The sequence below is a fragment of the Neofelis nebulosa genome, chromosome 1, assembly GCF_028018385.1.
Source record: "Neofelis nebulosa isolate mNeoNeb1 chromosome 1, mNeoNeb1.pri, whole genome shotgun sequence".
In the NCBI taxonomy this organism is placed as follows: Eukaryota; Metazoa; Chordata; class Mammalia; order Carnivora; family Felidae; genus Neofelis; species Neofelis nebulosa.
In genome coordinates, this window is record NC_080782.1 from 92,436,974 (window position 1) to 92,453,299 (window position 16,326).

The 16,326-nt window shown below is 39.1% G+C and overlaps 1 protein-coding gene across 2 annotated transcripts in view; it reads left to right on the forward strand.

Annotated features, from left to right (window-relative positions):
* Nucleotides 1-273: 273 nt before the first annotated feature.
* EDIL3 (EGF like repeats and discoidin domains 3) overlaps nt 274-16,326 on the forward strand; it is a 426,671-nt gene continuing 410,618 nt past the window's right edge. The window contains exon 1 of one of the 2 annotated variants that reach the window (XM_058727809.1): nt 274-870. In XM_058727809.1, the coding sequence (XP_058583792.1) occupies nt 801-870 (70 nt within the window). In that variant the 5' untranslated portion in view covers nt 274-800. The remainder of the gene's footprint in view (nt 871-16,326) is intronic. The other variant, XM_058727800.1, reaches the window with a different exon arrangement.

The window sequence follows — 16,326 nt, forward strand, 5'->3', positions numbered from 1 at the left end:
TACAGTCTCCAGCGTGTGCAGGGAAGGCACAGGCAATGTAGGAACTTTAGAGGTGGTGGCAGGTGCCAGGGTGTGGCTGCAGTTGTGTGTCCCTTTTCTCTTCCAGCAGAAGGAGCCACCTGAGAGAGAGAGAGAGAGAGAGAGAGAGAGAGAGAGAGAGGAGAGAGGGAGAGAGAGAGAGAGAGGGAGAAGAGAGGGAGGAAAGAGGGGAAGACTGGGGGAGGGAATAAGAGGGGAGGCGGGAGGCGGGTGGGGCGGGCAGGCACCCGGGGAGCGCGGCGGCTGCGAAGCTCGGGCTCACACGCACGCCGCCTCTGTTTGTACACAGTGCGCTCCCGGCCGGAGGCTGGCTCCCCGCTAGCTCACGCTTCATTGTTCTCCCAAGTCAGAAGCCCCGCAGCTGCGGCGGCGAGCGCTGAGCGGGCCGAACGCACCGTTTGCCCGTCCACCCGCGCGGGTGACCCGGAGCCGCCGCGGGAACCCGCGCCCCGCCCCGCCCCGCCCGCAGCGCCTCAGTCGGGACCCACCCGCAGCGGAGGCTGAGCCCGCCAGCGGCTCTTCGGAGCTCGCCCACCTCTTCGCGCCGGAGCGCAGGCAAAAGGGGAAGAGTGGTTCCTCTCTTTGGTCGCCACTCTTTCTCGTCCTCTTCAAGAATTTGTTTAAGGTAGTGCTGCGGACAGAAGACGTCTTCTTGAATTCTCTGCCAGGGGCGGGGTCTGCCGCTGCCCTGCGGTGCCACCTCAGCGACACTGCCCTCCGTTACGACCCCTGACCAGCCGGGGTCACGTCCGGGAGACAGAATGATGAAGCGCTCGGTGGCCGCCTGGCTCTTGATCGGGCTCAGCCTCAGTGTCCCCCAGTTCTGCAAAGGTGAGGCGGCGGGGCCCGGGCTGCAAGGTGCGGGACGGGCTGAAGTCCCTTGGGAAATGCCGCGCAGGGCGCTGGAGGCGGTCCCCGGGGCGCGCCAGGGGTGGCGAGCGCCGCGGGCGGTACGGAGGCGGCGGCGCGCCCTAGGTGCCTCGGAAAAGTGCTGGCAAAGTCAGCGGAGTGCGTGGGGCTGAGCGGGGGAAGAGGGTGCGGGGGGACCGAGGTGAGATCGAGGAAAGACGGGGACTGGGGCAGGCGGCAGGGAACGGCGCTCCGGGGAACCAGAGGCTCCTCGGCTCACTCGGCCAACGGGGTCACTGCGCGAACCTCCCTGGGCAATGCCAGTGATGCCAGCCACGGGCGACGGGCGGGGCTTCCATGGGGGCCCGGGCCGGGAGGCGAGCGTGCGGGCGTCATCTGATTGAAACGGGAAGGGGCTGGGGAGCCGCATGGCGGTCCGCTCCCGGGTGCGGTTCTGCCAAAGTGGGCCCGGGCTGCGCGCTTTGCAAATCCGAACCTGGCCCTGGGAGTTCTGGAGGTGGGTGAGGTGGAGGCGGATCTGACTAATCAGTCGGGCTTTCTCCTGCCTCCCCACCCCGAACTCGCTGCGTCGGTCACAGAAAAAACCCTGGAACCTACCTCTCGCCTAACCTCAGGGGCTCCGAGCTTGGCTCAGCACTCCCTCCGGGTGCAAGCGTAACTCGTGGTCATGGACAATCTCGCAGTGCGAAACATCCTCGCTCCCCCGCCCAAGAGCAGAAAAGTTGTAAGAGCGGGTCTGGTTGTGCTTTCCATGACTTGTGTGAAATAAATCAGACTGCAAAATAAAATAAAATAAAATAAAATAAAAATAATTAGTATTATTACAGGACTCCGAGGAGTCTCCTAGTGAGTTGTATAGACGAATTTCAGGTCCTTTGCGAAGGGTGGCTTGTCAATACGAACCCTTGTTCTAGCCGCGCGTCACTGCGCGGGTCGCGGGTCCAGGCTCAAGTTGGCGCTGGAAAAGGGCAGGAGGAGAGGCAGGGGCCCTGGAGAGACCGCTCAAGGGGGTCCTGGCCCCCTTCGGCGCTCACGGGTTGAGAATGCCCCTTCTGAGGGGTCCGAGGGTGATAACAACCCTTAGCAGGCTGCTTCAGGTGGAGAGCTGAGTGCACTACAGGGTTTAAAACGCTGTGCCTCTCAAAAAGGATAGTTGAATTAAAAGCGTTGACTCGAATCCATTTGAAATTAAACACTACACGAGTATTCCACACGCACCATCCATGCATCCATCCATTTGCTTCCCAGAAAAATCGTGGGCTCTCGGGCTACTGTTTGCCCAAGAAGCCTGGTGTTCCTGGAGGCCTTCGGCTGCCCTGCCGGCAGCGATCCGTGGCCGAGCTTTGCCTGGGCCTCCCTCCCTCCCTCCCCCAGAAGGTGGCTATTTTCCCCAGCGTGTGTAGGCGTGTGTGTAGGTGTGTGCCTTGCCAGCGTTTACAAATTGCCCTTCCAGTTATCAGGCAGAAGCAGCCACTCCACTGAAGGTGAAGGGATGGTAATGCCTTTGTAGTTGCTCAGCCGAGTTCCCAGGCGATAGGGTAAAGGTAGTGCTCCCACCACTGTCATTTTCCTTTCTCTTATTTCCCATCTGGATTCCTTCTGCACTTTCTTCCCTTAGCAGGAAGGCGAAGGGAAGAACCGCAGGCACAATCGTCTCCTCCTCCCTTCACCGCCTCCGTTCCCACCCCACACACCAAGACACACATTCACCCAGTCACACGCACCTACACCCTGCCACCGCAGCCACCATCTGTCCCCGAGCCGAGGTGGAGAGCGGAGGGGGTGGAGGAGGAGATAACGTGTCTAGCGTGCGTGGCCGCGCTCTCCTCGCAGGGTCTGGTTGCAGGAACCCTGGGGTGCGGTGAGTCCCGGCTCCATGCAGCCCGCAGTTCTGCCTTCTAAAGATACCCGCGCCTAGGGCACTGCTTACCGCGCGAGGCAAACCAGCCACGGTGATGTTGCCGGGCCTCTCCTTTCCCGCTCCCAGACAACCATCGGGCAGCGGTGTACTCCATGTTCTTTAGTAGACTGCTCCTTTTTTTTTTTTTTTTTTTTTTTTTTCAGCCAGCCCATGGTTAGAAGGAAAGAGGGCTTTAAGGAGAGAAACGGACCGTTTTCAATGGCCTCTTTTGGATGAACTTGCACCTTTCTAATATAGTCCCCCTCAGCCCAGCAGAAGGCAGAGTGCAGCTTGCGTGACAGCTCCAAACAATTAAACTTTGAGTAAACTTATTGAAGCCAGTGTTAACACTGGGAATTTCCCTCGCATCCTCCCTCCCCAGACATCGTTTATCTAATGTAGCCTTTTAGAAATTGGTGTTTCCCTGTGTGGGCTGCAGTTTACGTGCATTAATGATTGGGATTTGGTAATTTCTTTTATTAGTAGTTTTTATTTTAAAATTAAACCAATGGATCAGTCAGAGTGAATATTTTATTAACTCTTAAATTATTCATCGCTATGGGTTGCTCTGAAAAATCCAATAACATGCATACAGTTGCAGCAAGCACGTGACATCTTATGCAATCTGTCCCTGTGCCTGCAGTTGGTGCCTGAAGTCTTTAAGCAAATGGCACTGTCTAAAAATGTCTAGACATGTCCTAAATACTATGAATCATTGGCATTTGAATTTCCTTTTTTTTTTATCAATGGTGAATTTTAGTTACTCTACATGAGAATAAATTAGTACCTGAAGAATCTCACTCAAGATAATAACACTATGCTTCTATGATTTAGTATAGCAATATTGATACTGAAATTAACAGGTTTTTTTGTTTTGTATTTTGTATTTAAAATGTGTCACACATTAGTGTCTTTGTTTCTCAATTTACATGACTGTAATTTCTGTACTTTAAAAATAAATGCTAAGTCAAATGCCAGCTGTAACACCTAAGGGTAATTTTAAACGGTTGAACTAAAAATAATAATTAAGGGAAGATAAAGTATTCTGCTGTGACAGTTTGACAGTAATGCAAAATATTGGCCATGCCCTGCACTTTCATGATACATCCACTTTTTTTCCCTCTCTGGTACTTAAAAAGCTTTTTTCATTATTCTTGGAATGTTTCCATAGCATTGAGATGTGTTTTGTTTTAAATATGCATATTTTGGGGAACACATTTAGATTTATAATAATAAAAATTAATGGTTAAAATTTGAAGTACTACATTCTTCCTTCTATAGTCTTGAAGTCACAAAGGTCTCCAAAACCGGGCTAATGTATTTCACTTCTGTACTCTTCTCTAAAACTCCCGTGTATTTTTCTCAAATATTTAAAGACTAATGTTGATATAAAACATGTATTCAGGATCTAAGATATTTTTAGTAAATATTTTCATAAAGTTTCCTTTTATTGCCAGATACATGTGATTTTTCCTTCTCACAAAACTATAGGAATGTAAAGTAAGGGGATAAAATATACATGAGTAAATATAAAATAGCTTGGTTACTCAAAATCATTACAAAATAGAAGTTCGGCAGTCCTTAGAGTCTAAATTAGAGTCTTAATTTTATTGATATTAAGATAAAACTTTTACTTAGGTACTTTAATTTAAAACTTTTAATTTTTTGAAGAGTTTTGAGTTGAGATGGACTGTATATCTTATCATTTGTGTACAGTTAAAAAAAAACAAAAACCTGCCTGATCCAAAAGTTTTATAAAGCCTAAGAAAGTAATTCTGGCATTTGTTGTTTACTGAGTACACTTTCAGGTGCAGTAGCTTTGAATATGATACATGATGTAGTAGGTTCATCATATTCTTGCCAAACAAACAAACAAAACCATAAAACAGTGCAGGGTTTAGAACTCAGTTCACGCCAGAGTAAATCATAATGAGTAGGTAGTGAGAAATAGATAGCAAATCTTGTAAATATGTAATTAATGGTATGACTTCTCATAGCTAATCAATTTACTTTTTACATAGTGGGGTTTATTTCCTAAGTAGTTTGTACACTGCATTATTATTAAGAAAAGAGTAGAAAACCAAAACCAAGCCATTTCTGTTTTTCAGTTCTCATCTGGGTTGTAAGGAAGATGCCAGGCATGTTTTTGTTTGTTTGTTTGTTTGTTTAATCATAGCCCATGTAATGATTATAATAACTTTTGGTTAATCAAAACAAACATGTATTTGTATACAAAAAGTCAAACGGTTACCCATGTGGAGTAGAATAAGTATTGAAATTGTTCTCATGGTTATGTGATAATGCTAGAAATTAAGTACTATAAATACTTAAACTGAATAAATTACCACTTAGTTGTCACTGAAAATTCCTCTAAAAAGTCTTTGATTTGAGGAAGTTGTTGAAGGGAAAAGCAGACCAGGATCACCTGCCAGCAGGTGTCAGGATAATCAATGGAGATCTTTTAAAGGAAAGATGGAAAAAATAAAATAAGCAAACCAGTAAAGGTGAATCTGCAAATTCATGTAAAGTGACTTTTTGCTGTGTATGAAACTGATGTTATTAGTTTTCATTGATCCCCTGAAAAAGGGAAGGAGGGTGAGTTGTAAGAACCTACTTCTTTTACCACAGTTTTTTTTTAACTTAGAAACAGAGTTACTCAGCCACTAACAAGTGCATGTCTAGGTTGAACCATTATTTTTCAGGGGTCTCTTGAGTACCATCCAAGGACATGCACATAGAGCTATAAGGTACTTGCAGGAAAACAATTATCACTGAATGGTTTAGCATACTTTTAAGCATAGCCTCCATACCAGCTCTAAGTTTTATAAATAGAAATTCTGTTGTTGTGATTTGTGTGGATATATGTTCACCTGTATATTTATATACATCTATAGAACTGATAAGACATGGTTAGTTACCTTTTTTTTTTTTTTTTTTTTAATCATGATGGTGAAGTATATGTTTCCTGGAGCTTGCAAGTGTCTAAATAACAAGTCATGTGGCCAAAAGAGACCAAATGACATGATAAAGTTTTGTCATAACCCACTGAAGCCAGTTATTAACCCTTATATGTGTTCCTGTTATGTATCGCTAGCTATTAGTGACTTGATATCATTTATTTATTTTTAATTAATCCTTAAATGATTACATTCCTTACAAATTAGTTCTAGCATCTGCTGATATAGCCTTTCACCTGGTTACAGATTCACCATTACACCATTTCTGCAGGTTCTTTCAGGTTCTTGTACAGCTGATGAGGTGTATCAGCTTGTGTCATGCCAAGCTATCTGTCTTCAGTGGTAACCTGTGTCAGTCCTCCTAATATGAAAATTCTCTTCATTTCTCTGCCCCTGCATCTTTCTCCTCTTTTCCTCCTGCCTCCCCAACATTTCCTTGATGGATAGCAACTGGGGCACAACATCCACTATAAAATTCTGTCTTCATTATTAAGAGGCTTCAACTCACCAAAGTGGTGTGCAGTTTTCAATTTACTTTTTTTGTGTGTGTAAGGGGAAAACGCATCATTGTGGGAAGCCTCTATTACTAAATCCTGAGGTCTAAAACATACATGGAAGTTTGTCAGGATCTTAATTATAAACCAACTTTACATTTAATACCTGGATTTGTCCTGCCTGAAACTATCAACTGGGTAATAATTTATATCCATCCTACTTGTAGAGAAGTCTCTTGCCTTGCCTGTAGCACATAGTTGAGAAACTAGGAGAAAACATCAAAAACTCCAGACCACCTAAGATAGAGAATACATGTAGTACTTAGATCATATAGAAAAGTCTCTTGGTTTTTAAGTTCCAAGGCTTTCTATAAACTGGATCCAGAAAATGAAAGGCATATGAGGTGATAGGTCACTCTTAATCAGAACAAAAAACCATGGCAGCTATTAGAAACAGGGCTGAAAAAGTCTCTGCAAAAGCAGTGATATCTTACAGTGTAAAAAAATGAGGGACATTTACCAGGGGGAGGGGCTAAGTATAAAGGCTAAAAGGCGTTAGTGTGTGAGAGAACATTCTAATAATTGGTGCCAATATTGGCTTTGCATCTTAGACAAAGACTCACAGCAATATGTTCAATATCTGGGGGTATAAAAGCAGTGGAATGCATGTATTGAAGAGATTTTGTCAAAACTAAGCTTAGAAAACCTACTCAATGGTGAAAGAGACAGATATCTGAGGAATTTGCTTGTTTAATATGCTATTTTCCCATCATTCCAGAGAATATGCTATCATATATTTTGTACTGATACTTTTTCACTAAAACAATGAATGAAACTCTTAGGAAACACAAGACTCAATGCTGTGCAAAAGAAGTAGACCTCAGAGTGCAGATAAGATGTCATGCAATTATTGGGTTATATTTTAAGAGAAAATGTGTCATTATTTTGTTTCAAAATATGCATTCTTATAGTGATACTAACTGCATAGGATTTGTTCAACAAGAGATTTAATAGTGCATGGAGCAGAATGAAGGATTTACGTACAAGAATTTAAGTGAAGGCTTTTTCCAAGTGCTAAAGCACTTTTGAAAGTGATTGTTGCTATGGTGAAAAAAGATTGAGTCCATGTCTTAGCTTTCTTTTTCTCTTTTCTAAAACACGACTGCATCAAACTGATTGATCTTTTTTTTTTGAAGAACAATTTAATGTAGTATAACAGTCCATACATGGAAAGGCCAGGGTTTTAATCTCATGTTAGATGACATTGTGTTGATTTGAAGCTAACCTCTCAATGAGGTTAGGCCATCACACATTCTTTAAGGTTTATGCTTTGTATTTGATGAAGTTTTTAATTTGGGGAACGCAGAATCATCCTTTTGAGCCTTTTCTTGCTATACTGAGGTCACGATGACCATTCACATTTTACTGATACCAGAGATTATATGAAGACAACCAGAGTAAAATGGACTCATGACTCTCGAGCAGAAAATAATGAAAGAGTCAGATGGGAACAGTGGAGAATATTTTTGTTTGAAATAAGTTGACGACTCCCTCCCAGTAATGTCTGCCCTCTACAGGCATTAGTCCTTCATCTGTGCTCATATCTTTCCTGCCCTTCTCCCTTCACAGTTTTCTCTCCTAATGCCAGTTAGAACTTTCATTTTACCTTGTTTATTCAACTTTTTTTTCTTTCACTAGTTTAATTTTGTAAGCACTAACTTTTTTCAGCTATCAGCTATGGACAAGTATCAAGCTAATAATGACCATTCAAAATGCTTTAGTATTTATACTCCAAATTCTTGTTTCATGTTTTGTGTTTCCTATAAAGCCAGAATTTACAATGGTGGCAGGCAGGACAAACAACCCAACTAAACAACAACAACCTAAAACAAACACTCAATATACATGGAAATGAATGGAGCTCTTCCTGCCCCTGCGCATCAGTGTTCTTATGAAGTCCCCAGACATTTGAAACAGCGCTTTGTCTTTTACAGAAAAACAATGTGTCAAAAGTAGTTTCAGAAACTTTAAAAGCTTTGTTTCTTATTTAACCATTTTTTACAATCTGTGTTGTGGAATGAGCATACTTTGAGCTTCTCAGTGCTCCTGCAAGAGCATTGTTAAAAATGTGATATTAACATACAGGCAAAATGTAAAGTGTTTTTTATGGCTGTTATGCATCTTCAGTTAGAAGAAAAGTTACCTCTAAGTGATACATTTCTTTGTTAAATACAAGGTTCTGACATTTCCAGCTGACATAATTTTGACCCAGAAACAATATTTTTTCAAGTATCAGTTTTTTTTTTCTTCTTTTTACTTGGGGACTGCCACCAGTCAGTTTTAAGCATCTTGTTAGACAATTTGAAACAGGCATGCATTCTGATATCTTTCTTAAATACAGTTAACAAGTCTAGTATTTATAGGGATCATGCTATATGTTCCACTATTCTAAGTACCACTTTGATTCTTACAAGTCTCTGAGGCACAGGTACTGTTACTATTTACATAAATGGAGATATAGAGGTTAAATAATTTCCCAAGGTCACACAGCTACTAAGTAAGTTGTTAGAATTAGAATCCAGGTTAAATCTGGAGCCTGCTCTCTTAACCACTAAAGCATGCTGTTTCAGTGAGTGACACGTCCTGTCTATCATGGAGATAGTTTGTTAAATGATCCTTTTATTTATAAAGCTCACACTTCATATCTATTACTATTTAACTGGTAGATATTTTGGAAATGGTAAATTGTATTTCTTCTCTAGACAGTACTTTTACAGTGTTCTAATTTAAGTTGGTAACATGTCATACCTCTTTTTGTATTCAGAAATAAAGTTTAGAGTATGTTCTTTTTGGTCAGAAAGAGTTAATGTGTCTTTCAGAATCATGCATCACCAGGAAGAATAGCAAAGGTGGGGAAAAGAAGAACACTTGGGAAGTAATTCAAACTCATTTTTTTTCAGTCTTGCCATTCAATTTTATTGCACTATGATATATATATATATATATATATATATATATATATATATATATATTTTTTTTTTTTTTTTTTTTGGTTTTCTAGGATTCCATTGTTCCTCTACATTGTTTCATTGTTACTTGATATGATACGTAAGACTACACTTTCTCTGTAATTTTCAGATACAGAATATAGGACGAAGTGATTTTAAAGGTTAATAAGATTTTTATTTCTGCTAGTTTAATGAAGGTATTTAATTTGCCTTACATCCCATCCTCATTTAATTTTACTTTTCTGTGACCCCATTAACAAATTTTAGCCAAACAAAAGCACCAAGTGGTTTCAAACCATCAGCTAGAAAAATATATTTTCTGGGGCACCTGGGTGGCTCAGTTGGTTAAGTGTCCAACTCTTAATTTTGATTCAGGTCATGATCTCCTGGTTTGTGAGTTAGAGCCCAACATCAGGCTCTGCACTGACAGCACAGAGATTGTCTCCCTCTCTCTGCCTCTTTCTCTCTCTCTCTCTCAAAATAAATAAACATTTTTTTAAAGAAAGAAAATGCTATTTTCTGGTTTAGCATTCAACTAAAAGACAATTTATTATTTTTTAACCAGAATTGGATTAACTTTCAACATTTTACAAAATGATAAAAATTGCACCAATTAGTATGAGATGTCCTTATTAATAACATTGTACAGATGTACAATATTTAATAGTTTAAATAGACCCCCATATATTATATTTATTCTTGTAAAATAATAAAACAATAAAGTTTCTTAAGCATTTCCATCTCCATTCTAGTTACCATGAGCAGAGAAGACATTTTTTTTTTTAAGTTTACTTATTTATTTTGAGAGACAGACACAGTGCAAGTGGGGGAGGGGCAGAGAGAGAGAGAGAGAGGGAATCCCAAGCAGGCTCTGCACCAGCCGTGCAGAACCCAATGCGGGGCTTGAACTCGGGAAACCGGGTGAGCCAAAACCAAGAGTCAGATGCTTAACCAGCTGAACCACACAGGCACCCCAAGAAGCCTTTGTTGAACACAAAAGGAAGCTGAGGTTCAAAAAGTCACATGATCTGTAATTCAAGCAATCAGTGACAGAGTTTGAACTTGACTCTACATATTCTGGGTCCAACATACTTTTCTCTCTCTTTTTTTTCCCCCTCAGTTGTTGGATTCACAAGATGAGAAGGAGGAGTTGTTATACTATTGCTTTTTCAAAGACTGTTAGAACCTGTTTCTCATTCCAACAAACACTTTCTTTCCATTAGCCTATAATACCCCTTGTTTCTCTAAGGGAGCCTGTTACCAACTATCATGACATCCTGAACTTTTCAATGGCTTCAGAATCTTCTTTCTTCTCTAACATTTGTCCCCTTAAAATCTTTCATGCATGAACTTGTGACCCTTTTAACATTCTGGTATTAAACTTCCTGGAAGTTCCCAACACTAATGATTCCCATCTCCGTGTTTAGTTACCTACTGGCAATGCTGTTCAATGGATTTTCTCATCACATGATTGGCTCAGCTAACAGTACTTTAAATTTCTCAGACTTTATCTCACCAGAATTATCTGTCTTTCTACTTTTCTTTGTCTTTTACTCCCACAAACTCACTTTTGTCACCACTCTAATTTTTAGTCTTACTTATCTCTCTTCTTTCCCAGCCTGGTCTCTGTGGTTTTCCATTTTAAGAGGTATTCAACCATTTATGAATTTCTCAGGCCAGGTGCTTTTATCAGTTTTGCTTCATTAAGTCCCAAACTAAGATAGTTTCCAAAGTCTCATTCACATCTTTGCAACTAAGAAAATTGGAGTCCTATCAGAAGGTATTGGACCTGCTAGAAATCCTGATGTAGCTGAAAAGTCGAGTTCCAGAAATCCTGATGTAGCTGAAAAGTCGAGTTCCACATCTTGAAGGGAATGAACAAGAAAGATAGAAAGTGATATTATGGGAAATATCATGGGCACCGCCAAAATCATATGGGAATTGCAATTTATTGATAATTATAAATTTGGGAACATCATCATAGGGGTTATGGTTGAGCGAGGATTGAAGACAAGATCCTTAGAATAAAAGAGTCAATGCATGTTGTAAAAAAAAAAAAAAAATTATGTGGGTATTGAAATCCCGAAAAGTTACACAAGAAAAAAATGTTGGAGAGAATGACAGTGAACCAGGAACAGAAATTTTCAAGGAATGAGGGGATATAGTGCAGCAATCAGGAGATAACTATAATAATAAGGGTATAGTGTTGGGAAATAGTTATCTGTTACATGAAATTAAACCCAGGTGGGGTTTTGTTTGTTTGTTTTTGTTTTTGTTTTGTTATTTGAAAGGAAGGAGAAAGCATGTTCAGTAAGTTGCTTTGAAGAGTGGGAAAGAGTAATGCCGCATCTGAGGTCTAGAATCTCTGGGAGAGAAAACAGTATCCAATTAAGAACGCTGTGGGTAAACAGTGACTCAGAGGAGAGTGGATTTCTCCTAGACCAGGAAGACAGATATAATGGCCTAGTCCCAGGCATCATGCTTTTTGACAGTCTTCATACTACAGCTTTTGACGTGTTGTGCTCAAAGCATTGCTTTTAAGCACATACAATATGTTTTCATATGCAACAGCTCTTTTAAACCTCACAACCATCTGGGGGGTTATTATTAACCTTATGGGCAGATGAGGATATAAATGACAATAGGGTAAGTGGTCAGCACTCAGACTTATAGACCCAAGTTCAGGATTTACTTCACTATAGCACAATTACAGAGAAAACCCCAGATACAGGGAAGGATCCTTTTTAAATTCAAGGCACATCTGGGAGATAGGAAGATTTCTGCAGTTGTGTCGTGACCTACTTTGTCCTATCCAGATGGGCCTCTATGTGTTTTGAGGTTTGCATAGTTTAGGTTACTGGGAATGTCTATGTCTGCTTGCTGGTCTTAATCCTTACCCACCTTGGATCATTTGTCCAAATGGTTTTTCCTGGAAAACAACATTATTACTTGGAGAATATTTCTTTTTTCCTTTTCAGCATACTCAAAATTGTGCAACCTTGCACACAAAGAATTCTTTTTCCTCAAATTTACATGTTTCAAATATTTGTAAACCATAATGTTTCTTCTTTAGTTCCTGACATGCTAAAGTTGTACATATTTCTTCCTTTAATCTGTCCTTGTAAGCCATTCCTTTCATCATTTTAGCTGTTTCATTTGGAATCTCTCCAAGTAGCCTACGTATTTATTCAACAGGCTTGCCAAAAAGCCAACAGAGAATTCCAGGGATGCGCCTTCCTTAAATGATGCCACACGCTTTAGTCTGTCCTTTCAAATTTTGCAAATACATTCTTAATTTTCATCTCTTGTTTTGCTGTTTTTTCTACCAGACCACTTTTTGCCAAATAATATTTATCTGTGCCATTATTTTTTTTTCATAATTTTGTTTTCCTTTTGCCTTCACTGGAGTTTTCCTTTCTTTTTCATTTTGAATTTAGTATAACTTTTATTACTATTATATGATGTATTCTCTGTCCATAGAATCACAAAGTAACCTAACTTCATTTCCTGCAAATTATATTATTAGGCTATCTACTGGTATTTTTATATAATACACACACATACACACACACATATATATATATACATATACATATATATATATATGCAAAATCTGCTAAATTATATGCAACAAATCCTACCCTTAGTTTTCTTTTTTGCATATATATTTCCTTTTGGGTCTTTAAAGCATTCATTATCTTGTTGAAACTACCATCTAACTCTATTTCTGTAGTTTTTCTATTTCTGCATTTATTTTTGTCTCCTAAATGTTGCCATTTTCTTCTCCCACTTCATTGCTCAGTTTAAACTGAACAACCTCAGAGAATCTCTCTGATAACCTTATCCAAGTTACCAATGCTCCAACATGTACACATATACCACTGTCATTATTCTCTGTCACTGTTTTTTTTAATTATGGCATTTTAAAAAATCATAGCTATAAAGTCACTTCATAACTTATTTATTTCATTTCCTGTTCCGAATGTATTGTAAACTCTATGTAGGCAGGAAAAGCATATGTTTTGTTCCCTAATGTGTATATCCAGCTCCAACCATGGTGCCTTATATGTACTAGGCACTTCCTATTTGTTGGCTAAATTTGCCCCTTCAGGGATGAATGAAAAACATGAATTAAAAACAACTGTGTTGGTGTATAAATCTTCCCCTGGTTAAAAAAAAAAATGTGTTCCTTTGATAGACCCATTAACTCATTTAATAAATTCTTATCTGCTTGAAGCACTGATGCATTGACCTGTAATTTATGGCACAAGTGATACACTTTTAGAAGGCAATAAATACTTTAGTAGTGGCAAACTCTAAGAGCAGACTAAATAAATGACCTACTTGTTTCCATAGCTGTCTAATTTATAAACACTTTAAAAGCAAGATTTGGGTTTTACCTTAAATTATCATATTGCAATAAAATAGTTGTAATTGTATATGGAAGATAGACAGTAAGCTCTAGTTTTTCATTTTATTATCAAGGGTTGACACGAAAACTATGTGCAACAAAATCAAAGCACTTGGTGGTGGTTTAAATTGTCAGGTGGAGGAGTTGCAGGTAGCCCTTTGATCTACTAATTGTACAGTGCCTGGGGGATGACTCCCATAAGCTCCACCAGCAATAACTTTCCTTCAACCATAACTTCTTTCCCTCCTCCTGCCATGCAGTCACACCTGCTACACCCAGATGTACTTGGCAGAGGGGAAAAGACAGCCCCAGGAAGCTGTGTCTGCCCAGGAGCCCAAAGCTCTGTTTAGAGTTTTTTTGTATGTGATGACAATCTTTATGTCACAGCTAACTGCTGTTTATTCCCCTTTGGGCAAGTATACTTCTCCTTTCTTAAAAGCCTCAGTGGTTCTAAAACTATTTGTGTGCTTGTGACCTCAATAATTGTGTGATTTCCACTGCTAGCCTGAAAGCTCTGAAAACACGTCTTTCTGGAAAAGGTATATATACAAAAGGATTGTATGCAGTCACTTATAAAATCTAAGGCTTTGCTCCTTTTTATGTGATAAGAAAGAACATTTGGCAGTTTTTTTGAGGGGCAATTAATTCCTCATACTTACTCTAAAGTTTTAATTATTTTTGAACTGATAAGTATACACTCATTGAAGGAAAGCCATAATTGTGTCATTTGGTGTCTATATTTAGAGACATTTCAATGAATAAATACCTGAAAGTAGGGGCGCCTGGGTGGCGCAGTCGGTTAAGCGTCCGACTTCAGCCAGGTCACGATCTCGCGGTCCATGAGTTCGAGCCCCGCGTCAGGCTCTGGGCTGATGGCTCGGAGCCTGGAGCCTGTTTACGATTCTGTGTCTCCCTTTCTCTCTGCCCCTCCCCGGTTCATGCTTTGTCTCTCTCTGTCCCAAAAATAAATAAAAAAACGTTTAAAAAAATACCTGAAAGTAATATTTTTAACCATAAAATTGATCACGACACATAGTCTTATGATTTATTTATTCCACAACTTTTTATTGAGCAGAGATAGATGCCAGGAACTGTTTTGGGTGATAGAACTACAAGAATGAACAAAACAGGCGGCAAACCTTGCTCAGATACAGCTTAAATTCAATGAGTTAAATGGATGGGATTAGAGAATAAACAAAGGAAATTGTCTAGTAGGTTAAAAGAAGGGCGTCGGGATTTCAGGAGTGGATCTCACTTTTATGTAGGGTGCTCATGTCAAGCCTCACTTTTCACCCCAAACATGAAGGAAGTGAGGTATATATTAAAAGCATGTTTCATTTGTCTCTGTGTTTATTATGTTTGTTATGTAACAGCTAAACTTATTTTGTAAAATATATCCATATTTTCCTTTATGATTTCTGCTTTTGGCATAAATTTAAGTGCGTAAGAATTGCCCTTTGCTTTTTCTACCAGATGATTAGCTATGTGTCCCAACACAACTTACCAAAACTTAGAAAATGAAGCACTCATCATACACTAAATTCTATGATGTATTTGCATCAGTTCAGACACTTACTGGGCTGCTTCTTTATTAGTGGGACAGTATTTTTAATTATTAAATTACTTATGAATTATGGATTTTAATTATTAATCATTGCATGTCATAGAAATATAGCAAAATATGGTTTGTAATATTTTACTTGGGATGTTTACATCTGTTTTTATCAATGATATTTTGAGGTATGTTTATCAAGCTTGGAACTAGGGAAATGCTATACTTGTACAATTATTTAGAAAGCTTCTCTTCTTTGGAGTACTTTAAGAGTTTTTCTGTTTCTTAAAGTTTTGGAATAACTCACCTACTAAGCAATCTTATCTGTTTGTTGGGTACTTTGTGAATACTATTTCTAGGGTCTTCCATAATGAATGGAGCACTTGTTATTCCTTTTCCATTTTTGATAATTTATCATTTCTGTTAAATTTATCTATTCTGATACAATAGTATAATTTAAGAATATTTTCTAATTTGTTAGCATATATTATATATAACATTAAAATATGAAGAGTTATTTATATAAAATAAAACATTACATATATATACATATACATTTTATATATATATGTGTATATATATATGTGTGTATATATATATATGTATATATATATATACATATATATATATATATATATATATATATATATATAGTGTGTGTGTGTGATATCTACAAAGTATAAAAAATAAACATTAAAAAGATAAAGGTTTCAGGCTCAGGAATCAGGATTTTCAACTTCAACAGTTGACTAACCTTGGTTTTCAAAAAATAAATAAAATGGGGATAGAAAAAAATAAAATAAAATGAGGATGATAATATAATCTTACCCCGAGAGTTAATGTCAGGATTTAATACAGGTTAAGTGCTTAGAACAATGTCTTTGGCCAAGATGGAGATGATAGGGAGGAGGAAGAGGAGGACTAGTATCTCCAGTTTTGTAGGCACAGTGCTTGGCTCAAACTATGACAAAAAGTAATTGATAAATGAATTGAGTGTCAATCATCTTTTTCATTTATTATTTTAGTTTTTATTTTTATCAAGAGGACTTCAGTCTTTTAACTGAGATATAATTTGCAGGTATACTAATATAATGT